Source organism: Lissotriton vulgaris, chromosome 1_1 (genome assembly GCF_964263255.1).
Source record: "Lissotriton vulgaris chromosome 1_1, aLisVul1.2, whole genome shotgun sequence".
Classification (NCBI taxonomy): domain Eukaryota; kingdom Metazoa; phylum Chordata; class Amphibia; order Caudata; family Salamandridae; genus Lissotriton; species Lissotriton vulgaris.
Genome location: NC_141685.1, coordinates 659,029,603 through 659,055,561, shown reverse-complemented (window position 1 = coordinate 659,055,561; position 25,959 = coordinate 659,029,603). Strand labels below are relative to the sequence as shown.

General features: G+C 43.4%; 1 protein-coding gene across 1 annotated transcript in view; it reads right to left on the bottom strand.

Moving 5' to 3' along the window:
* The window catches only part of LOC147747616 (ferric reductase 1-like), a 664,587-nt gene that overhangs the window by 84,693 nt on the left and 553,935 nt on the right, over positions 1–25,959 (bottom strand). The window contains exons 12-13 of the mRNA XM_086936340.1: positions 18,852–18,949; positions 16,817–16,875 (exon numbers count right to left, since the gene is read on the bottom strand). Of these exons, the coding sequence (XP_086792466.1) occupies positions 16,817–16,875; positions 18,852–18,949 (157 nt within the window). The remainder of the gene's footprint in view (positions 1–16,816; positions 16,876–18,851; positions 18,950–25,959) is intronic.

The following is a 25,959-nucleotide window of genomic DNA, read 5'->3' as shown; positions in this document are numbered from 1 at the left end:
TAACAGGCGTCCGTCTTATACACGTTGTAGCACAGAGGCCACATAAGGCAGGACCACACTGCACACAAAGACAACACGTGAACAGGAATGCTACAACAACCCCAATGATCATCAGAATCTTCCAACCCCAAGTCGACATTAGGCCCCAAAACCATCCTAGTAGCGTCCGATCCCCTACGTCCACGTGTATGGACTCAGAGATCTTATACAACTTCGAAATGGCTTGATAGACAGTCGGAGCGTTGTCTGGAATGAAAATACAACAGCTCGAATGGATCACCTTACATACTCCACCTCGATCTGCTAAGACAACATCTAAAACCATACGGTTTTGTAACGTCATAAGCCTATCCGCCTGAAGCTCTGCTGTGATGTTGCCAAGGGCACTGGCAGTGATATTAGCAGTCGATTCCACCACTCGAGTCAACTGTCTCAGGTTCCTACTATTGACCATAGGTCCCCAAAACGGAAAGAAACCCTTGAAAAAGTCTCCTGCCTCTTGACCGGCAGTGTCCTCTTTGCTAATCACGCCCCTCACAACTCTAGTCTTGTGGTAATCTGCGGCAACCGTAAAGGTTGGTGGCAACAAGTTTGCAATATAACAGGTGCCCGCGAAGTCAAGGGGCAACCATGTATATGCACGGTCGTAACAGACAAAGTACGTACCCTTGGCAGTCAGGAGAACAGGGGAAGAGAGCATTGGTAGAACATACGTCTCGGAGCAAGCACTCTCCCCGAGATGAGCTCTCGGGCTTCGGCCACGGCCTTATAGACAGAAATTACCAAGGTGGGGTACCATCCATATTGGAGATGAACTTTTAAGCTGTCTATTGCCCACAAGCACGCTATACTCAACCTCACTCAGATCCCTATAAGCTCGCACCTCTTCCTCTGGGATGAGCGACGGCTCATAGATATCCCTATCTAAATCAGCAATCGCTATCGCCAAAGACTTATGGTACGGACCGGGACCAAAGTGAGGAGAACGCGGCTCTCGATTGGGGTAAGAATCTAGTGCGCTTCGAAACATTGTTTGGAATGCTCGAGCTGAACCCTGGGAACTGTAAGGAAGGACCAAGTACGGAATTCCCTTATCGGTGGTATGTGGCATTAACCCACACACCCAACACTTGGTAGTGTTCACCACCAACTGATGCTGATGAAGGAGCTGGACGAAAGAATTGTTCATGAACTCCGCACGTCTAGCCTGCTCGTGTTGTGGTAAGATGTGGAAGGAATGAGGAGAAACAGTGGAAGTAGGTTTAGGTTCAGAAGAAGGGGTAGGTGAGGCAGAAGGCAACAATAACTGTATCATGTAATATACCCCACCCACCAATAACGAAGAAACAGTTAAAAACAGAAGGAACACCTGAAACATGAAGCATTTTGTACGTGCAATTTGTTGCAACTTGAATCTTTGGGCCTGAGCCTTTTCCAATTCCGACAGCTTCGAGAAAGCCATCCTCTAAAACCGTCCTCTCCGTTCTTGACGCACTTCGTTCTGTGTAGCAGTAGTCAATCCCCAGGAGTTCCCAGGAACCGACGGTCTTCGACCTAGTGTCAAGACCTACTAACCAGAAGGAAGTACCCGTGCGGCCCTACGGTCCACCCGGATGTAAGGTATTTAATCAACAATATATACAAAGTCTGCTAGCTGTGGAAGCAAAAACACATACATTGGAGAAAAGGCTCAAAATCTTCAAAATCACAACAATGCAAGTGTGTTCAAACTGGATAGTGATAATGGGGTAACGTGGATGTCAGGGGAGTAAGCAAAGGTATTTTTATTAGTCTCTAGTACTGGATCGAAGAAAATATCGGCTTCTCCCAGGGCGAGTCTGATCATCAAACAGTTGGTCCGATGGTGAAACAGAGTTCCGTTGTTCAACAATGTCGTTCTGCTGCACTGAGGTATCTCCGACCGGCTGAGCGTCGCTAAAAGGAACGAAGGTCGGCACAGTTTCGCTTTCAGACGAGGCGATGCCCTTCCTCACCCACGAGTCTGCTGGTAAAGGTATAGGTACCTTTTTGGTATGGGTGGCATGCACCCAGTTCTTGTGTCCTTCCAAACGGACAGCAGTCCTCGTGGCAAGGAGCACTTGGTAGGGTCCGTTAAAACGAGGCTCAAGGTTGCGCTTCCGGGCAAAGTTCCTCGTCACCACCCAGTCTCCGGGCTGGAGCTGGTGGCCTGGACCCTCCGTCTGCGTCGGCAGTGCTTCAAAGACCTGTTGGTGAATTAACCTCAGTTTAGCAGTCAGATCATGAAGATAATTGATCAACATAGGGTACTGAAGATCAGAAAACACACTGGGTCTAGGGACCCCCCAAACATTGGCAGGGCGGCCGAACACAATCTCGTAGGGACTAAGCCCTACTCGGGAGTGTACAGTCGCCCTAGTTGACAAAAGAGCTAAGGGCAAAGCGTCAGGCCACGAAAGACCAGTCGTAGCCTGAATCTTTGCTAGTTTTAATTTAAGGGTGCCATTATAACCTTCAACCAAACCTGCTGACTGGGGATGATTGGCGCTAGTGAATTTTTGTGTAATTCCAAGGCCCTTACACACACTCTTCATCACACTCCCCACAAACTCACTTCCGTTATCAGACCATACAATTTGTGGCATTCCATACCGAGGAAAGTATTCCTTCAGTAGGATCTTTGCAGTGGACAGAGCAGTGTTGTCTTTAAGAGGGTAGGCTTCGATCCATCGGGAGAATGCGCAAACCACAACTAAAACGTACTTCAGGTTATTGCATCGCTCCATATGGATGAAGTCTAACTGAATCACTTCAAAGGGACATGAAGGGGGAGCAAAGTGGCCAGGGGGTGTAGGAGTTCCCTTACCAGGATTGTACATCATACATATCATACAATTCTTAACCAATCTCTCAGCACACTTAGCAATACCATCATTCTTCCATACAGGGGACAACAACTTGCAGATACCTCTCGCACTAATATGTGCCAAGCCGTGTGCCATCATCACAACAGCTAGTACATACGCATCCGGCAACATCCACCTCTTATTTTCCGACAAATCGATCCAACAACCATTCGCATCCAACTTTCCCGTACTCTCTTTCCACTTCGTCTTTTCAGTCTCGGTGGCCTCATTCTGAATCGCTTTCACACTTTCGATAGTGTCTTCACACATACCAGTTTCTGCAGGCCACCTTACCGAACTCGTCACATACATTCTAGTTCTAAGGTTCCTGGCAGTCTCCTTAGCAACTTCATCAGCGAACGCATTGCCACGACCAACATCATCCGTCACCTTACGGTGTGCACTACATTTAATAATCGCCACCTGCTCGGGCAATGTAAGTACATCCAAAAGGTCATTCACAAGCTGTCCATGCTGGATCTTCATACCATGTGACGTCATAAAACCTCTCTCTCTCCACAATCGTCCAAAACTGTGTGCAACACCAAAAGCATACTGGCTATCAGTAAACACATTCACCCGCTTCCCTTTCGACAAAACACGCGCTCTTGTTAAAGCAATCAGCTCTGCCGCCTGTGCAGAGTTCTGATTCAATCTCGCAGTCTCCACAACCGTACTCAATGTCACCACAGCATACGCAGTCGTCACATCACCATTCGGCAACTTAAAACACGACCCATCCACGTACAGGGTCCCATCGGGATCTTCCAATGGAGTATTTTTCAAGTCAATACGACCTTTTGTTTCCTCCTCAGTTCGTAAGTAGCAGTCATGAGGTGCTACTTCGTCTGATTCCATACTGATTGGCAACAGAGTCGCCGGGTTCAGGACATTACAACATGTTATTTGAATGTGACTTGCCAAAAACGTCAACTCATAACCAGACAATCTTGCACTCGTCAGGTGTTGAGTTTTCGTACGATTTAAGAGAGTGTCGACTGCATGCGGAACCATCACCGTAAGCATATTATCCATGACCAATCCTGCAGATTGTCGGATGGACACCGCAGCTGCCGCTGTTGCTCTCAAACAACTCGGCAATGCTCTAGCTACGGGGTCCAAGGTCGAGGAAAAATATGCACATGGACGCTGCTTATCACCGAATTGTTGCGTTAAGACACTCAACGCACAACCTTCCCTCTTGGAACGTATAGTGTAAACGGCTTACTGTAGTCAGGAGTACCTAACACAGGGGCCGAACACAACGCATCACGCAGTTCAGAAAAACTTTTCTGACATTCTTCCGTCCATGGTAAAGGAGTTGGAACATCCTTACACGTAAGAGCCACCAATGGTTTCGCTAGCAATGAAAAATTTGGAATCCATTGCCTGCAGTATGACGTGATACCTAAAAAGGCACGCACATCTCTCTGAGTTGTTGGCACAGTCATTCGAGCAATCGCTGCAATTCTCTCTGGGGTCAATCGTCTTCCCTCCTTTGACAATAAGTGACCTAGATAGGTTACTTCTTGGCAACAATATTGCAATTTAGAAGGTGACACCTTGTGATTTAAGTCACAGAGATGCTGCAACAACGATACCGTAGCAGTTTTGCAAATGTCCTGAGTGTCCGCAGCCACCAATAAGTCGTCGACATATTGGATCAAGGCCGCACCAGCCGGCAACACAAACGCGTCAAGTTGGCCCTTCAAGGCTTGACTGTATATCGATGGACTCTCACAGTAGCCCTGAGGAGCGCGTTTAAACCTAAAGCTGCGGCCACCAAGAGAGAAACCGAAAAGGTCCCTACTCTCCTCAGCAATCGGAATGCTAAAGAAAGCATTCTTCAGATCGATCACTGAGAACCAGGACGCCGATGCTGGAATCAGAGTCAGTAGAGCCGTGATGTCAGGCACCACAGGGAACAGAGGAATCACAATTTTATTCACTTCCCGTAAATCGATAACAAAAACGATAAACAGGAGGCTTAGATGGATCAGTGCGTTTCAAGATGGGCAGCACAGGGCTATTGCACACGTTTCCCCGAGTCTCTTCGATAACATCTTTCTCAATCAAGTCGTAGATGATTGCTAACAGCGCTCGCTCACCATCAAGGGAGATACGATACTGTGGAATACGTGGCAATCGCACATTAGATTTCAAATGAACAACATAAGGGGAGATGTCAAGCAGGCCCACGTCATTGGGACCTGTTGCCCAAAAAAATGCAGGAAGAGAACTCAATTCCGGTGGAAGCTTGTCGATGGATAAGTACATAGGTGAGATGACTCTCTCACCCAAAGTAAGCTTCACTCCCGCAGGAGAACAATACAAAGTCGCATATAGTCGTTTCAGCAAATCCAGGCCCAAGAGATTTTCACCACAACCAGTAGTCAAAATCAAAGGAGCTTTCAGCTCGCGAGGCCCAATTGTAAGGGACAAAGGACGAGAAACCGGATTGCTAACGGGGCGCCTGAGAATCCAACGGAAACATTTGTTAAGCCAGACAAAGGTGCGCCAGGGAGTTTCGAATGCATGATGGAACTTTTCGCTGCACCAGTGTCCAACAGAAAAGGCTCAACTACACCCGAGGTGGCAACTGCGACGTAAGGCCCTCTCTGATCAACCGGAACTGATACTACTCCCTCTCCTTGTCTATGGCTGTCCTAGTAATTACCGTCGTCAGTGCCCTGATTGACGTAATAATCATCCACATTGTACTGAGCGGATCTGCCTTGCGACGATCCACGCTGATCGAAACAATTATTAGAATCAGAAGAATCATTGGAACGATCATTTTGCACACCACGACCTCTACCACGTGAGGCCTGCTGAGGACCACTACGACCTCCTCTAGATGAAATTCCACTATTTCGATCACGCAAAACTGGACAATCGAATTTTAAATGACCCTCCCCCCTACAATAGGCACACTGATTGTACCCCAACGTAGATCTCTGCGAAGAGGAGTCATTTCGTGATTGCGACCTAGTCGACTGAGACTGCGATCGATTCCGCTGTTGCGAATCATTCTGATTCGAACGTGGAGGATACGCCTGTTGCAACAACACTTTAGTTTTGAGTTCTTTTGTCTTTTTATCGGCACGATCATTTTCCTCTTTCTCTCTATTGTCATAATATTGGGCCGTTGCCAATATCTGAGCAGAAGTGGAAACAGCCCACGCACTTTCTGAATTCCTTAACTTGTTGCTTAAGTCCGGCAACAAGTTCGACACAAATTTGTCCACAAACAATCTCTGACCTCCCTCAGTGCCCATATCCTGACCACTGTGATCGATAAATGCCTCCTCAAATCTCGTAAAGAAATCGGAGACACTTTCGTCCTTCTTTTGCTTGCAGGCAGACAATTTGTCCCAATTTACCTTCATAGCTGGCATAAGCGTTTTCATAAGAGTAATTATTCCCTGAGGAAGATCGGCAATGAGCTGGTCAGGCTTAGCCCCACCGACTTGTAAGTCATCTGCAGCTCTAAGTGCAGCCCAGTCACCACCTAATACTGCTGCATGGTCTTGCTGACGAATCTTTGCCCATACCGGTTGCGGTACGACATTGCCGAACAGCATATCGATGTCGGCAAGATTCATTATCATAGCATCCACTAGCTGCGACAATTCTTTATAGTACCCTGCAGGATTTTTGCGAGGGTCTGGCAAAGTCTGCTTAACCTGCAAAACTTCTGACCGTTTCCACAGAAGATGTATCCACACTCTCTGGAAATGTGGCATTACCTGGGTGGGTTACCTGGCATCCACACTGGTGGAACTTCGCGCATAGGATACTGACCAGGCACTGCTAGCGGCTCCTCAATGTCTTCTAGAAACAATGCCCGAGGCATTATAGAAGGACGGAAAGATAGCAACTGCTCGACAGCACGTCGAACATTGCTACCCACCATTATTCCGCTCGCAAACTGGAGCTGAAGATTAGTTAAAGCAGTCAATACATCATCAGACGCATCAGCTGATATTTGCTCACGTAAAAGCTTGCACATTTCCTCAAACACGAACCTCTGTGTCGGTACGTTGAATTGAGAAAACGTATCAAGCACCACACGTGGAGGATTCCTAAGGGGGTATCTAATCCAACCCATCGCCATATTATATAGCGAATCACGTTCCCTACCACCAGGAAGCTGACTTCGTCTTTGGGGACCATCAGAACCAGCTGACTCAAGAATCGGTCCAAGAGAATCGAAAAAATTAGCAGCAACAGAAGGGACCCGACGTCGAGCAGATGGGGTAGTAGAGTAAGACAACGGGGTAACAAGAGAAGTGTCAGTAACAGAAGGGACAGCAGGAGTAACCAGAACAGTAGAAGTAGCGGGAGCAGGAGTATGAGGAAGTACAAGCGGGGGAGCAGTAGGGACGGGAGCAGGTAGTGGAGCAGGAACGGGTTGAGGTACGGGAACAGGTTGGGGCACAGGAACAGGAGGAACCACAGGAACTGCGGTACCCTGTGCATACGGAGGTGGTGATTTCAAGAGATAGGACAACAAGGGGTCCTCTACTACTTCCTCCTTCTTATCCGTACCCGTCGGTAAAACGGGGTAACACTTATCGACAGTCATGCGCTGCAATCTATCAAAGACTTCCTTTTCCTTTTCCTCCTTATCTCGCTGAAACTGCTTTGCGTTTCTTACCGTTGTAACAATACCTTCTCTCTTATTACGTTTAAGCTGCTTGATTTCTCTCTGCTTGGCTTCTTTACGCCACAACCGAAAGGAATCAAACATGGCCGGCCTTGCTTTTCTTTGGAACAATTTAGCCTCAAGATTATCTAAAATCGGGGCCTCAAAACTACCATGAGGTGGCCAACTAAGGACACCGTCTTTTTTAGTGTAACGAACCCAACACTCATTGAATGTAATTGGACCCAAACCGTGTCTACTGTACAACTCATAAGTCGGAGTTCCAACCGGAGGTATCGGACACGAGTCCTCCAGTCGGGAATCCACACCACAGCTTCTAAAGCAACTGAACAAAGTACTACGGCCAGGCATCGTGCACACTAACCGAGTTTCACAAACGTCAAGGGTTATAGGATTATAATGTCCCTGCAAAGAGCAAAAACCCTCGGTTTTTGGCGACTGCAGACGTCAAATATCACAACAAAGAACAAAGTACTAAGAACCACAGATGCAATGGAACCATGCAACAACTAAGCACCCACAACAAAGGACTCTGGGAGCGACCCACAAATACTTAACTCAAAGATCAATGGCGTCACCAGGGAGGCCCGTCAATCGTCTCGCTGTACCAAGGTCTACGCCAGGTGCCAAAACAGGTCTACAGTCAGGGCAGCAGTCCGTCGAAGCCGTCAGGTGGCGGGAATCTTCGCGGGAAAAGTCGTCGGGCCACTTGTTTCGATAACAGGATCGATGAAGCGGGGTGCACCTACCCTCAGAGATTTCACACGAAGTTCCTCACGATCGTTGGGCTTTAGACCGGTACCGCTGATGCAGCCCCACGTAGGGCGCCAACTGAAGGACTGGGTTTTTCTAAGACCCAGCGGTGCCAGGGATAACACCTAAAACCTTCGTGGGTAACCTGTTCCGGCGTACAAATGACAGAGACACGGGACACTTCCTTCGGCGTCAAAGATTCGAGGTTTATTACTGCAGGGAACACAGAAGTCACAGGAAGTACAACACGTGTAGGTTCGAGGAGACTGCTTCAAATTGTATCTGTGGATCGCTCCTTTTATACAGTTTTCTCTCATAGGTTAACACGGTGCACAAAGGATTACAACATGGTTCCCATCGTAAAGATCATAAGGGGTCGCTTTCATGTATTCAGGGCCCGGAACATAATCACAGTAACATTTGGCGGTTCCCAACTGTAAAAGTACATCTTCCCACCATTAGTACATTCCGTTTGGCTGTAAACAAATCAAGGAAGAGACAGAAACAGGTGCAGAGGAAGACTAGGATAGCGAACAGATCGAAGAGGGTGTAAAAGGGGTGGTATCAGGAAACACGAGTTGCAGGCATCAAAGGGGACGTGCCTAATGAATGCACAACTGAGACAATAGACCGGCACGGCAAGATGAGCCTTGAGCGGGGCCATCTGCCTTACAGTATCATCCCCCTCATCATAAAGACACCTTCAAAGGAACACGTGTCTTCCGCAAGAGTTTGGGAATCCCAGGGTCGCGAAGCGGACAGCGTCCGTTCGCTGGCTACTTGAGGGCAAGAAACAAAATGGATGCCATATCTAAGATGGAACCCGTGGGTTCAGATGAAGAAACCCACGAAACAAACGAACGGTTTAGGCTAGCACAGCGAAAACGCGTACACCCACTAAACTCGTCATTTGCGGTTCATAGATACCAGACTGGACCATATTTGTGCGAGTCGAAAACACCACTCACGATTGTCACGGAACCTCAGAGACTACACCCAGGAGAGGCCCCAACGACTCGAGACAGAAAAGTACCAACTTTCTAAAAGGTATATATTTTTAGCATTAGGAGCTAAAATCCAACTTTATGAAAAAAGAGGATTTTAAATTCTAATGCAATTAAGTGTAAGAATATTTTCGCTAGCTGCTCTCATTCCGAGTCTAGCTTTTAGTGGTTTGCAGACATGTGAATCAGTGTTCATCTATGGGAGAGCCAGGCCTTGCAACAGTGAATGCCGAATGTGGGTGATTTGCACTGCTAGAACATGTAAAACTTAAATTGCATTTGTCCTTTAAACTACACAGCAACCTACACTCTGAGCTGAAAGGGCTTATTCTAAGGGTGACTTACATATAATTTAATGCTTTGCAGATGTTTATCCAGACAAGTCGAAATTGCAGTTTTAAAACTACTCTGCAGACTGCAGGAGTGTAGGACTGAGCCATAGGTTTAGAGCTACAGTAGTGGGTGGCACAATAAGTGCAGCAGCCTACTAGTAGCGTTTAATTTACAGGCCATGGAACCACAGTACCACTTACTAGGGACTTAACAGTTTATTAAATATGCCAAGCAGATACATACCAGTTTGTTTAGGGGAGATAGCACAAGCACTTTAGCACGAAATTCGTTGCTTGCACTGCATCCCCAAATGCGATGTAGTGCGCACAACGAAATTTGTTTATTTATTTATATGTTTACTTACCTGTAAAGCTCCGTAATCCATAGATTACTGCCCCCCACCATCCCCCTTCCCCCGTCACCGCCCGGCAGGTATTCCCACTACCGACCGCGGCTGACTATTCACAAGCCTAGGTTAAAAGCTAAATATCACCTTTGTCTTTACTTTGCTTGAAAAGGTGTATTGCAACATCCACCACGCAGCAGCTATAGGTTGGGTCATGGCAATGTCGACTCACTACACATGCATTCGTTGAATGTTTCTTAAAGGTCTTCATTTCTCTAGCATTTGGTTCTGGCTAGCTATGCGCCAAGGAGCCAAAGATTCAAGTGCAGCTGTACTCAAGCTTGAGTTCGCATAACCTTTCACTTGTCCTTCAGGTCAGGTTTAACCCATTTTTACAAACTAAGCAGGACCCCTTCGTCCTCTTCCAGGGAACATAAAAGTATCAGGATTGCTCAGAGAATCCTACTTTTTCCTGATCTTAGAAAGGAAGGGTAAGCAATTTCCAGGACTCTACTCTAGTTTAGATGCCTTCCTGCTCCAGTTGAAACACTGCAGCTGGCCCAGGGAGTCAGTAATCATCTTGGTCTGGAATCATTGCAGGTGAGGTTTAACCACGCAAAGATGTGCTATGTTCAAAATGGATAACCCTGACCAACCAGGGAAGAGCACATTCTTTTAGGCTCCCTACAAAAATGAAGCGTGGGAGCAGTGACCAACTCATAGTTATGCATGTTCCAAAGGGAATAGCGTAATATGAATGAAAGAGGTCTCTGCAATTGTAATACAGTTCCCAATGCAGGCCCAAGATGGTAGTTCATAGGCAGCCATAGCACTTTGATTCCAGAGCTGATGGGCCAGATACGGGAGACATCCTTTGCCACAAAACATTTACAACACGATACGTTTACATTGCGGTTTTCACAACGCACGTCGTTCCAACGACTTGTGCTGAATGGCGCTGTACACTAAGGAATAGTATGATATACTATTCCAACACCTTTCCTACTGTTATGTTAACTCATATTTATAAAGCGCATGGCTACTCACTGGAGTATCCCGGCGCTAGAACCAAACATAAGTCACATAACAGAGCAAAGCAAACCACTGCTAAAGGCTCATAACTAGAAGATCTACATTTTGAAACTTTTCCTAAAAGTAAGGAGATCAGGACTCTGTCTGATGGAAAAAGGAAGGCTATTCCACAGCCGTGAAGCAACTGCATGAAGAGATCTACCCCCTATCTGGGAAAGTAACACCTTGGGATTAATAATCAGAAGTTGGGATGAAGAAACACGCAAACACGCAACTAACAATTGTTCCAACGACTCTCGGCCCTATCACCCATCCTACCCTTAACACCGTGATTGTCCCACTAGCAAGTACAGGTAGCAAGGGGGGAATTACTCAGATGGATCCTGATCTAGTAAACCAGAATGGAGCTTTGGGAAACTTCAAAGGGAGACAAGGAACTACCCCTAAGCATCATGTTACATGCCCAGACCATAATGGGTTTACCAAAGAGTCTCACACTCAACAACCCTCTAGAACACTCGATAGTCCAGTCTCGATTAGGTCCAGTACTCCTCAAATCAATAGTGATATCATAGACCTCAGTTCACAATCGTGCAAAACATACAAAGCCATGCTCACCGCCATTAAAGACATGAAAAACTTGCTTTGCTTATCTGAAAAATGGCTGGCAAAAATGGAGGCTCTTCAATCTTACTACCCTGAAAAACACGTTAAATACTGTCCACCCCTATGGCTCATGCAAATAGAATTTACCGTCCCAGAGAGCAACACAACTATCTGTCTGACAACGAGATCTTATCCATTATGGCCACATATGAACCCTCACCTACCTCTCAAACTAAGCTAGAATAAAACTATAATATTCAAACGATCTCAACGAACGCCGGTAGAGCCTCACAGACAAACACAAGAAGGATCAATACCAACAATCTTAAGAAAGTTTCATTAACGCCGTTAGAACCTCTGCCATCCGTGAGCACTGAGCAGAAACATATTCGCTGCGCTCTACTCAACTGTCACTCAGCGAATAAACATGCGGCAGACATAGCCGACCTCATACTCAGCCATGAAATTGACATAATCATTCGAACAGAAACATGGCTCTCTGACTCTTCTTCGCCCTGCCTAGACCTCCTAGTCCCCCCGAACTACCAGATTATGAGACAGGACAGAAATATCAGGAAAGGTGGAGGCATCGCTTGCGTACATAGATCTGACATTACCATCACAAAAATACAGGCTGATCTTCTAGAATCCTGTGAATATCTAGGCATGTCTTTAAGATCAGCAGATAACCAGTACTGCAAACTCCACGCACTATACCACCTACCGGGTACTAAGACCAAATTCATCGAACAGTTGATTGATATCAGTACTACTAACGCCAATAAGCAGACGAACTATATTTTTTTTAGGAGACTTCAACGTTCATTGGGATGATCATTGGGATAATCATGAGGACAATCAAATCACCCAGTTGAAAAATGTCCTGGATGACCAATCGTTAATCCAAGGATGTCATCTCCCTACCACAACAAAGGGTCCATATTGGATTGGATATTAGCTAAAGAAAAATCCATTGAGAACATTGTAATAAACCCGTGTGATTGGTGGGACCACCACATAATTACCTTTGAAATTCCCATCAGTAAATATAAATCGTCCACACAAGCTACTAAACCCAAAAAGTGGACCAGGGACACTAGAGGAATTAACATGGAATACTTAGCTGCACGTTGCAAAACTGATCTGCAGCCACCCAAGAGCATGGTTGATGTCAACGACCTCACGCTGCACTATAACAAAACGATGTCCTGCAGTATGGAGGACATAGCCCCACTAAAATTGAAAAGGCTCTCGGAGAAAGACAAAAATCCTTGGTTCAATGGTGCCCTAAATGAAGAAAGAAGGTCACTGAGACTAGCAGAACGGAAATGGCACAACACCCTTCTTCACCACATCTATCCTTACTGAGACAATCCAGGAAAGCGTATAACAAAAGCATCATTAAATCTAAAAAAGAATTCTTTTGGAAAGAATTGAATAGCGCAATAAATAGACCTAGGAAACTCTTCGATCTTCTCAAAGAACAATCAAATAAGGTGGCCAAAATGGCTCCAGTCATCTCCAAAACTAACTTAAATAGCGAAGACTTCTCTGTCTTTTTTTCAGACAAAGCTAACTCATTCGAGAAGGAACTCAAAAAAGCAGCAGATGAAATTGAAATGGAAAAGGGCCTGGGAGATGTGGTACCGGAGTTACAGGAAACAGCCAAACCTAAACACAATGCCAGATGGTCAGATTTTAGACAGACAAATGGTCTCTGTTACCAGATTCCTAAGAGCCTTGCTAGTAACTATGAACCACAGCCAGCACTCTATTAGATCTGCTGGGATACTGAACCCCTCCGAATCCATGGGGCCCAGTTAGGTCTCATGACATGTATGTAAAAACAAGTATGAGTGTGTGTGATAGATGAATGTTTGGGTGTGTCACAGATAGGTGTTTTATCACGTTTTGATGCATGAGAACAGACACGTTTTGTGCATGAAAACAACCACGTTTAAAAATGTCCGTTAAGAACCACGGGAAATGTAATTACGTTTTCCACAACAATCCTACTATACGGTCTATGTGTGATAAAATTTGGGGTAACATACCCCTTGATTTTTCAAGTTGTCTTTTATCTTACAGGAACCACGTGTTTGGAATAAATACGTAGGTATTACTGCATGCACTTATTATAGTTTGCTGCAATTTCACCGTATTCTATTATTGTACCAAAATAACTCATTTGAGAGCTAAGGAGTGGCGAACACAGGGCTGGTCCCTGTGTAGTCCCGAAGAAGTGCTTGGGGTATGCACGAAACATGTCGACGATAGGAGTTGATAGGTACACCTCGACACATTACGTTTAGGGCGCCCTATCTATCCACCCCGTTTTTAATATTACCACCTAGAGGCAAAAATAAAGTTTGTCAACCTACTGGGCAGGTATTTTTAGATACATCACATAGTCCACTCCTCCAATACACATGCACCACACATAGTCTTAAAAAAAAAAAAAAAAGTGCTCCTACGTAACTCGCAAGTCGTAGCACGCCCCAGCCCGTAGAGGACTGGGATGGCCCCAATGATGATGCATGTCACCATGGGGCAACATGGTGAGTGAGGGGACACATAAAAAAGGAGCAATTTCTCCTTTTTTTTTACATAATATGAACTTTCCAAGACCTACCCCATTGTGTGCTGGCTGTGGTTCATAGTTACTAGCAAGGCTCTTAGGAATCTGGTAACAGAGACCATTTGTTTGACTATAGTTTTTGGAGGGCGAGCCTTAGCTATTGTTCCTCTAACTCCCTTTCTTTAGTGTTGACAGATTTTAGACAGGTCAGTGAACTAGACATTTCAAAGATCATGGCGTCCTTTAAACCAAATAATCACTATAATGATCCCCTACTGGCGAAATGCTGGTCCTCCATAAATCACCTGCTAATTCCAACTTGGACTAAGGTCATCAATGCCTCCGTCACAAGGTCAAATACCTGCCTGCCTAAAAACAGGCCAAGTAACCCCTCTCCTAAAAAAACCGACTGAGAACCCCTTAGATCGGAACAATTTCAGACCGGTAACCAACATCCCCATGTTGGCCAGAATTATGGAAAAATGTGTCCAACAACAACTGAGCTTACACATATCTGACTTCAACCTGCTAAACGACTGCCAATCTGGCTTCCGCCCAAACCACAGCACGAAACTGCGATACTACACATAGTTGATGACGCCTTACTGGCTCTTGACCAGAATGAAACATATCTCTTAATATTGCTGGACCTGTCGTCTGCCTTCGACACGGTGAACCATGCCTATATACTTGATCGTCTGAAAAACAGGATGGGTTTTGAAGATACGGTACTAACCTGGTTTAGCTCCTTTCTGAAAAATAGATCACAAAAAGTCATTGTCAACCAAACCCTTTCAAGCGCAATCCACAATATCATAGGAGTGCCGCAAGGCTCAACGCTATTTCCGGCTCTTTTCAATCATTATGTAAAACTTCTCTCAGAAATTCTACAGAAAGACAACATTGCTTTCCATATGTATGCTGATGACACTTAGCTGTACATCAAGGTCGCTTCGGCGGATGACAAAGTCAATGAATCTAGCTTTAAAGAGAACCCTACTATGGTTAACCAAGAACCACCTAAAACTAAACCCTCAGAAAACTGAATTCCTACTGATTACTCCACAGAAAAGTAAAACAATGATTGCAGACTGTTCCAACCTCATCACTGCTCTAAATTGCACTCCGAAGATTGTTGAGTCAACCAAATCCCTGGGCATCATTCTGGACAAAAATCTTAACATCTCAGTGCATATCAACACAATGGTAAAAAACGCCAGGTTCTACTTAAGTTACTTACGAAAGCTAAAACCTGTACTAAACAAAGCTGACCTTAAAACAGCAGTTCAGGCACTGGTCATCCCAAGGATTGCATATGGTTACACTACCTTAGCAGTGCTCCCCAAGATCTCAACAGCCCCATTGAAAGCATGATAATGCAGCCACAAGACTGATAGCGAGATCAAAAAAATTCGACCATATCTCTCTGCATCTGAAAGCTCTCAACTGGCTTCCATTCGAAGCACGAATCCAGTTTAAACTAGCATGCACCACTCATAAAGCAGTACACAACAAATCCCCAGTCTATCTTGCCCAGAAACTCACTCAGTCAGGAGGGTCTCGCGCCTCCAGGAGCAAAGAGGACATACTACTGAAACCAGCACGTTTCCGTAAGAAAAAAACCTATGACCGAGCATTCTCAGGGGCAGCACCGAGAATTTGGAACGCCCTCCCACCGAACATAAGAATTGCGTACATCACAACATTCAAAAAGGAAGCAAAACTGTTTTACATGAAGAAATGTCTTCCCTAATACCCTACTGCTGAACTATGTAAATGTCAGGCTCCCTTGCTGTTCGAACACTAACTCAAGCCCTCTTTGCAATCGTGAGACCTGTATAATCATGATGTGTCTTATTACGCCAATTACTGGATCTGTATATTCATATTTTGTTTTATTATGTGGTTTAGTGCTAAAATAAGCGGTTTGAATACTATATATGTAACTATACCTTTTGTAATTTTAATTGTTTCAAATCAGTAATGACTGGAATATGTATGGTTTGGATTGTTGTAAGACCCTGTAAAGCGCTCTGATACCCTGTACAGGATAATGTTCGATCTATAGAAAACATAAAAATAAAATAAAATAAAGATACTGTCCGCAGAGACTAGAGTTGGAATAGTAAATCATACTATTCCAAAGTCCAGCGCCCCCAGCACAAGTCGTTATAATGACTTGCAAAGTAAATACCGCTATGTAACATACCGCGTTTATTCGCCAGATACATCAAAAAGAGTAGCTTATTCTTTCAGTGCTTCCTCTCATGCTCTGTAGCCGGGCCCAGGGCTGGCCAGGCCAACGGAGTATTGTACCCTGCTTGTATTGTAAAAAAAACTCTGCACCAGTGCTTGAATTCATATTTGTCGAGTTAAAAGGAATAACAGTAGGGACAATCTCAAAAGTAACAAATGGCAGGATGGCATAACTGTCCAAAGAGTCAGGGAGTATTCATCACTTGATACTTCAGAATCATAGCAGGGGTTCAAGTGGTATAAACTGTTTACAAAGATGAAAAGGCAACAACAGCAAGTGGTACTTCATTCAACACTGCTTCAAAACAGGATTTTCAAATGTTATATTTTTATATAACCAAATAAACAACTTACCTGCCAGCACCTTTATTATAAGTGCATTTGCAGCATGAAAATAGTTAAATATTGTTCGTCTGCGGAAAAGAGATTAAAAAAGAAAACTGAGCATTATTTTGCATATCATTTGGGTAACTTACAAAACAGAGGGAACTCGTGAAACACAGCAAATCTCAAGATAGGACAATTTTCCATTTCTTCTAATTTAAAATTGAATATTGATCAAGTTAGACAGGCGTTTTGTCCACTTACATTCCCTTCACCATCATTTGTTTCCAACAATACACATGGGGCATTTTTGGAACGCTTACTAAAATATTTAACTTCTGCAGTTTCTAATGGACTTACTCTGTTCTTGTTTACCTGTATATAACATCAAACGGGTGGTCTGTGCCACCCGGCAGTATCCGGGCCGGCTGTAGGACAGTGTGACTGGTGCAGTCGCACTGGGCGCTGACTTGGGATGGGGGCCGCGTGGCGCTGTGTTTAGCAATAACTTACGACTTAAAAACACCTGCAGCAGAGTTCCTTGTGCATCTTGTTTTCAGACAGCATTTAAAATGTCAAGCTAACTCGTGTGATTAATGTTCCTGCTAGAAAGAGAGATCAGAGTTTTGTATAGGGGCACTTTTGACTCTCCATTAAGTAGCACAAAGGGTTAATATGCCTGCGGCAAGGAACGTGAAACGTCCAGATCACAGATCTGTATTTTATGTGGATAGCTAAGTGGATTACTGCTTTTGTCACAAAGATTCTTTTGTCACCACATTTCGTAAGATATAACCGTAATATAGAACAGTGACTGTTAAGAACCGTCATCAAAGAGCTGCATGTAAACTGCATAAAATAGCATAGGACATTCTATGTGTTTTTTGCAGTTCTCCTAGAGCTACACCTGGAAACTGTTTACGTGCTTGCTACAATATCTCAGAGAGTTAGGTAAAGTCCTGCTACTGAGTTTTATGGCGACTACTACATACTGGCTGCATAAGTAAGATCATCCATGGGCATAACTTTGTGACGTCTGATCATATTTTGATTGCACTAATTGTGATGCATTACCTTGTTTTACTAGATTAAAGGATTGAATCCACCTGATATTATGTCCTGCACCTCAGTTTTAATGCAAGAGTTCTTGTGATGTTCTTCCCCAAGAGTTTTACAGATGTTTACTTTATGTATCCTTTCACCACTTTACTGCTCGACCCTGATATTCGTCTTATCTGAGGGATGGCATCATACAACAACTCAGACTGTGATGTGTTTGCTTTAGTATGAATACCTGAGGTTCAAATCAAATTCCATACCCGTGCTTTGTTCTGTCCACCAAAAGTGTATAGAAGCCGGCATGGTTCCAGACAGTAGGGCTCACAGTGGTATCCTACACCCTCTCGTAGGGTTATTACAGTGGTACGCCACCTTTTCCAAAACTCTGGCAGATGTTTCAAAAATGCACCCATATATTTGAAATGAATAATATTTTAATCAAGAACAAGGTGTGTCTACAATTCATTTACAAAAATCGAAGCAGTTACATAATAAAACAGGTACAACGGATATTTTAACTAGAATAGTAATAACACCAACACACATTCTTTAGCTTATTTGTGAATTAGTCGGCCATAAAGCTATATGTTTGCTTAAAAATTGATAATAATTTACCTACTTTAAGGCAGTCTCCCCATTTTAAGAATGCCCAAAAGATCAAAATATACGTGCTAGGGACCACCAACACCCAAACCACCCTTTGCCAAGAGTAGGGAAATAAACATCTCTCTATGGATTTATTGGTGGGAGGGGGGCAGTCAACCATGATGTGGTGCAGTGGTGAGTCCAACATTCCTAACATCCTACATATATCACTTTCTCTATCGAAGCCAAACCAAGCTTCAGTGATAACCAGCAAACACAGAATACTCCACTGAAACATACTGGTTTTGTATTTGATAGTTGCCTTTCACTGGCGTACTTGCATGGCACTAAAGTGCCAACCATATTGCAACATTTGTTCGGTTCAATAAAGCAGGTTAAATATTTATATTACAATGCATACCTTTTGTCATGTATACCAGGACGAAAGAAAGCAATGATCGGTTGAAAAAAGGAGAGAATCATGATAATACATCCCAGAACAGGATGGGCTCCAGCGTCCTACGGAAGACAGAAAGATTGAAGTTTGAAGTTCACATTTCACAAGTGCAGGCCAATCCAATTTTTATATTTGTTGAATAAAATACCACATAATGTGCATAGTGATGAACGTATTATTCTATATAGTTTAAAAGTAAAAGAAAATGCTACATTTATTTGTGGGGGTATTTCTGTGCATTGGGCTGCATTACCCCTTTGCTTCATAATCTGTAAATTAGAATATTAATAGAAGTCAAGCAATTTTTATGATCCAGATATAGGCAGTTATCTAGGTGTTGACACATTGGACCATTCAAACCTATATTACTCAGAAGAACATTTTTTAGTCTATCATAAAGGAGGGCATTCCACCAAACTACCCAATAACGTAAAATAGTCCGCCCCCTACCCATGAAACCACTTCCTCAGCTGCCAATGGAATACTATGAACCTGGCAATCCTTGTCCGAGAAGCTGAGTGATCTAAATGTTTTGTATGTTTTAATTCTCTTCTTCAAACACAACAGCCCTTCTTAAAGGACAAGCCTACAGATCACACATAGTACAGGACATTATTAACTTGATAACCATAATCCGGGAAAATGACATGTAATGGGTATGATATATTTAAGCCTATGACCACTCACTGCATTAGATTTTGAATTCACTGTAGTCAATTGAGAATGCACATGTGAAACACCTCCAAATGATGCATTACACTGATGAACCCTAGATCTGACTATGGCCTTAGGTATAGTTGCAAAACCTTCTTTTTCTAAATGTGGGTGGATCTTTAAAATATGGGTTAACGATGGGAACTGGTCTTCATCATCTAGTTTTCCTGGTCATCCAGAATAAGCTGATGATCCTTCTGTAAAGGCTGCTTGTTTATGTTAATGACTAGCTTGGGTATGATTCAACGGCAGCCAATAATCCACCAACAACTTTGTAGCATTGAGGGCAAGCCACCTATGCAAGTTGCCAAGTTGACATGGCAGTTTAAAACGGCGCACAGACACTGCAGTGGCAGGCCTGAGATACTTTTTCAGGGCTACTCATGTGGGTGGCACAATCAGTGCTGCAGGCCCACTAGTAGCATTTGATTTACAGGCTCTGGCACACTTAGTGCACTTTACAGAGGACTTACCAGTAAATCAAATATGCCAATCAGGGATAACCAATCATATTCACAATTTACACAGAGAGCATATGCACTTAAGCCCTGATTAGCAGTGGTAAAGTGCCCAGAGATCTAGAGCCAACAACAACCAGTCAGGAAAAAATAGGAGGAAGAAGCAAAAAGTTTGGAGATAACCCTGCAAAAAGGGCAAAGTCCAACAGGATAGAGAAGCACACGAGGAAGACAACTAAAAAATACATCCCTGTTGTGGAGTTGTTTTCGCAAGAATTCAAAAGTTTTTCTCTTAAGGAGAGTAGTGGAAGGACACAAGAAAAGAGAATGGTACAATGCATTCTGTAAAGAGAATATGCTACGGGGAGAGACAAACAAGATAGACAAGGAAATGCCATGAAAAAGAAGCAAGCAATGAGAGCGACAATAAAGCCAACCAATTTAAGAGATTGGGAGGGCGTTAAGACCTCTATTGAGAACTTGGTAAGCTGAAATGGGTCTTTCGTATCCAGACAGCTTGTGCTTCTGTTAGGCCCGACCTAAAAATGAAATGAGGCTTTATATTTGTAGTGAATAGAATTGCTCTAGACCCATGCCAAATATGCGGCCATTTGTATTCTGCTGCTTCACTGCCTTCTCTTGGTATTCACACAGTCTCGCCTCACTGCCACCAAAGAGTTCCTTTCATTCTACAATTGTCAGCATGAAAAAACTAATCCAATATCCTCCCTGTTTCTTGGTGTGATTCAGTGAGGTGGAGGTGACAGAGGTCAGGTTATCCTGTTTTGGGTGTCAATGTCTTAAATATCGGTGTGCTCTGATCTTGTGTTTGGTACTTGATTTAGCATTTTAAGCAGTTCTGGAATTACTGCCATTTGTATTTTAGACTGTGTTCAAAACTAGTTCTGCTTTGTCTTAGTATACCCCATTTTTGTTAACTTTGAGAATTCTTGTAATGGCCACAGAGGTATTATTTGGATTCCGATAGTATTTTGTCAGTAGTGGTATTTTTTTCCTTTACCACTGTTTTATATTAATGGAATTTACTGGCCCAGCTATGTAGGTAAGTTTGCCGGGTCAGCTAAGCTATCCCTTTTCTAGCTAAATCGCCAAGGTACCCATGGGTAAAGTTTGCACTCTTTAAATTCCCCAAAAAACAAAACGAAATATTTTGTGTAAGTCGGTTCCTATTTCATGCTTCTGGAATACATATTAGGATGTACAAATCATGTCTACATCTACCATTCGATGAAAGATTACTGTTCTATCTGGTATGAAGGCAAAATATCAAAAAATATCAAATGTATGCATTGTGAAGCTCAAAATGGGGATAGTGCTGTACATATGCAAATAAGCGCAAAGTCTGATGTGATTGTAATTGCCATTTCTGAGCCCTGGGAGGGGCTATGACTCAGAAGAGGTGGCCCACATTTCTATATATAGTCTATGCCTTGATATCTTCATGGACATTTGTTGAAACAAGGTATTTAATCAAAACCGGGGTATATAGTTAAATTAGTGCAGTGCGATATCATAACACTGAAGAGGCCTCCTAACTATTAGAGTTGCTTCCCAGTATAAAGAAATTTTAACATGAAATCTGCGAGGAAAGAGGTATTAGTGAAGAAGCCAGAGTGTTTCCAAAACCTCAAGGTATAGCAAACACTATCTTGAATGCATCTTTTATACTGACGTCAATGTTGATGCAATGAGCATGAAAAACTTTTTTTTAAAGAAAGGTAAAAGTTTCTGTACACAAATTGTCAAACACTTGTGCAAAAAAACCACCATTTTAAATTCTAGTTTTCAGAAGGTTGTGTTTTACTGAAGACTTGTTTAGCTGTGCGTTCTCAAACACTGACCTCCCTCGGATCGGCTAGAAGCCATGTAATGTGATGCTCTTCGAGGTTCCTCGCCATCTCAAATTCAATGTAATATTTGCATTAAACATTTGATGGCACATGTCTGATTTCAGACTCTCCATATATCTTTTGCAAAAGACACTCAGTTAGTAATCCTCCTAGATCAACACGTCTTTATAACCACGACTAGTCCAAAACTTGATCTTCTACAGTTCAGGTATGGATGTGCCCAAATTTCTTAAAATCGGATAGGGATAAACAGATTCTAGTCATTGGATAAAATACTTACTAATGGAGCACTGCTTATTGTCCTCTCTTTTATGGGCAAGCCCCCCGCCGATCAAAGAAAAAGACCATACCTCTAGGTGTTGTCCTTGTCTTGGACATGAGTCTACTCTACACAGATCAGTGATATCAAAGGTCACTGACACTAGTGCTAGTTGTGTGATCCAAACATCTGTCAAACCCCAATGATTCTTATTTCGTTTTCCTCTTACTGACAACCGAGAGGTGCTGGGATCTCATGTCCGATTTTCTAGGGTTTATATCTGCGGTTTTGTGCATTGTTTTTATTTGAAGGGATTCCTGACCCTTCATTATTAGTGGTTCTTATTTCAAATCATTTTTAGTTTGGATATTCCTGACATTTTTAATTTACTATGCCTGATTTTTTGGGAGGTGGGCAGTCTTTCACCTCATTCAGCTGTAACTAATAGTTAATGGCACATTATGGTGACTGCTGATATATGTGTAGATGGAAGTGTGACTAATACAAACCAATCTGACCCATTCTCATCCTGCCAGGAGCCAGCCAAGCGGTTTGCCTTTCCAGAAACTTTAACCACTTGAGCAGTTATTAGCATTATTTTTTGTAATTATAGCCCAAAAGATCACGTCTCTTTGGTTCTCAGGGAAGATAATCTGTATTTCGCCCTATATTCAAGTTTCCTACAATTCCAAATACAGCAACAAAACTCTCTGCAATAAATATAAAAATATAATTGCAGGAAAATGGATGAATCCTTAGCAGCATAATATACGCTTTAGTAAAAGTCTTAATCTTTTGCACGATTTACAGATACTGTACAATATGGAGGCTTGGTAGGTGGAGAGCTGTGCAGTGTTCATTAATGAACTTGTGAAACCCACCTTTAAAATACTAACTTGACTTCCTAAATAAGAAAGACAGCAAATATCACTGACACAATGAACATTGCTCCTGAGGTTATTCCAATGCCACTTATCCCTAGCTCACAATTTGAGGGTGCTGACATTGTAATCCTAATCCAAATTTTGTATTCATGCTTAGTTACTTAAAACATTGCATAATTTAAAGACGAAGATAAAGAATAACTAAAATACAAGGTGGAAAATAGCTAAAATTGATCACATTTCGAAAACTTTATTAAACTAAATAAATTTATTTTTTTGGTCCTCATCTCACCTATCAAGCCTCTGCGGGTCTTACGAAGCCGCTCTTACGATCTGTGATCCTTCCAGCTCACCGCACTCGCTTAGTTCATCCGACCGATCCCTTTTGTGAGGGAATTTGGTGTAATCATTAGACAAATTATATTAATCTTAAATTATGGCCCCAACTCACAAAAGGATGCCAGATGTTTAATGGCTTATCTTCCGCGCCCTCATATTCCAGACGAGCTATAGCAATTGAGGCCTTGAGCCAGTCCTCCCTTTTTGGTGGCAGGGATCTTTCCACTTCTTGCAGATTTCTCTCCGGGCTAACAATACCAAGTAAATTAATAAACCTCTGTTTATCTGTGAAGTCGTCTGACATCATCCCCAAAAAAGACCAGTGATATGTTGAGATCAATATTGGTATTAAAAATATCTCAAATAGAGTCACCCACCTCTTTCTAAAAAATTTCCAATTCTGTAAACTCTAAAAAAACATGTAGGTCGTTAGCTAGGGGTAGCAGACATCTTGGACATTTAGGAGGTGGCTCTGGGGCAAACTTGGCAATCTTGGTGGGAGTGTAATAAAGTCTGTTGATGACAAAAAAATGGTTCTTTTTCAAACAGGCAGGTTTGACATATTTTTACAAAACATTTAAAGAGGGCTCATATAGGGAATCGATTGATGGCCCAAGGGGGGTTTGAGTCCACAACGGCACCAACTTCCATTAAGTGGTTATACCACACTGAGATTTCCTTCTTATTTGGAAGAGTGGATTGCCACAGCCCTTCAATCTCCCCATTCCCACTAACTTCCCCTTTTTCTGCGTCATACCATGTCACCAACTGTAGGTATTTGAATCTAGAAAACCCTGGCCCAATCTTTGCTCTCAAATATTCCCATGGATGAATCCCCCCAGAGTCTACCAGCTCGGCCCAGGTAGTGATGCCCGCCCTTCTTATAGACAAAACCAGACTGTCTCTAAGGCAGCCCGGTGTTCCAGATGCATCACAAACAGGGGCAGTGTCCGAATAATAACCTATGCCCCAACTACATCTAAGCCTATACCACAGCTCCAAGCAAGCCCTCAAAACCTTCAGACGTACCCGCTTAAAAAATTTTGGAGATCCAAACTTATATAAAAATGCCTCACCGCCTCCCCCACCTTCCGCTCTCGCCATTTCTCCTAACAACCTACCCCAAGCTGACTCCTCCGGTTTGACAAGTAGCATCCGGATGCTTTGAAACTGGAATGCTGCTGCATATAGACTATCAGGAAGGGCTGGCCCGCCTTTCTTTAACCACATGGCTGCTAGGCGTTTTCCCGTCCTGCGCTAAAAAAACATAAACCCCATAAATCATGACGAGCTGGCCTTGTCATCCGCGCACGGCAGGTAAGCGCCATGACGAGCCCAGCTCGTCATTAGCTTCGAAGGGGTTAATCTACGTCTGAGTTTTTTACATGCCAATCAGACCCCATTATGTCCCCACACAAAGCTCCCGATCTTGTTCTGTACATTACTTAAACTTTTTTTCGTAAAGATTAATGGTATAGAGGTAAATAGGTAAGACAGCTTAGGTAGAATGACCATCTTTACCAAATTGGTTTTTCCGTAAATGGTTAAGGGAAGATTCCTCCATCTACTAAAGAGGCTTTCTATTTCTTGAATGATTCTATTGAGATTATTCGGAGGGATTTTTTCCAGATCCTTAACAATGTAGATCCCTAGATATCACAGCTCTGTGCTGACCCTTCCTGACCACTCCAAGTTCCAGCACATCACCTCTGTCTTTGTTTTATTAACTAAATATCCAGATAAAGACCCAAATTCCCCCATAAGCTCCTCTACCCGCGGAATCACCTCGTATACAGTATTAAATCATCTGCATGGAGGGATATTTTAGAGCTATATTGTTCCGATCTAAAGGGATAAATTAAATCGTCCAATCTCATCGCCTGTGCCAGTGGTTCTATATAAATATTAAATGAAAGGGGCGAGATTGGATAGCCCTGCCTGGTCCCTCTCTGGATATTGAAGCTTGAAGTTAATAACCCATTAAGAAGGATTCGGGCGGAGGCACCCTGGTAGCAGTTCTGCAAGGTTTGGATGAAGATGGAACTGAACCCCATTACCTTCAGAACCTCCCAAAGATACACCCAACAGACTATCAAAAGCATTGGCCGCGTCCAAGGCAACTACAGCCAAGGGATCAGTCCTCTGAATGGCCAGATCGATATTGCCCATTAAAAGCTGCGTCTGCTCCTGAATGTATCTATCTGCAACAAACCCTTTCTGATCCGAGCGTATCAGCTTCGGAATCAATTTTGCCAATCTCCCTGCCAATATGCCCATAAAGATCTTATAATCCGCATTCAGCAGGGAGATTGGACGGTCGGAATCCGCCTTTTTAGAGTCCTTACCGGGTTATAAAATCAAAACAATTGTTGCCTCCTTCCAGGACTTGGGCACTCTTCGGGTTGGGCAGTAAACCGAGTTGAAAGTAATCCCCATTGCAGTAATCAACTCCTATGCGAGGAGTTTATAAACTTCACTCGGGAGTGAATCCGAGCCTACAGCTTTTTCATTCTTAGATTTTTTGATTTGCTCGGTTATCTCCTCTAG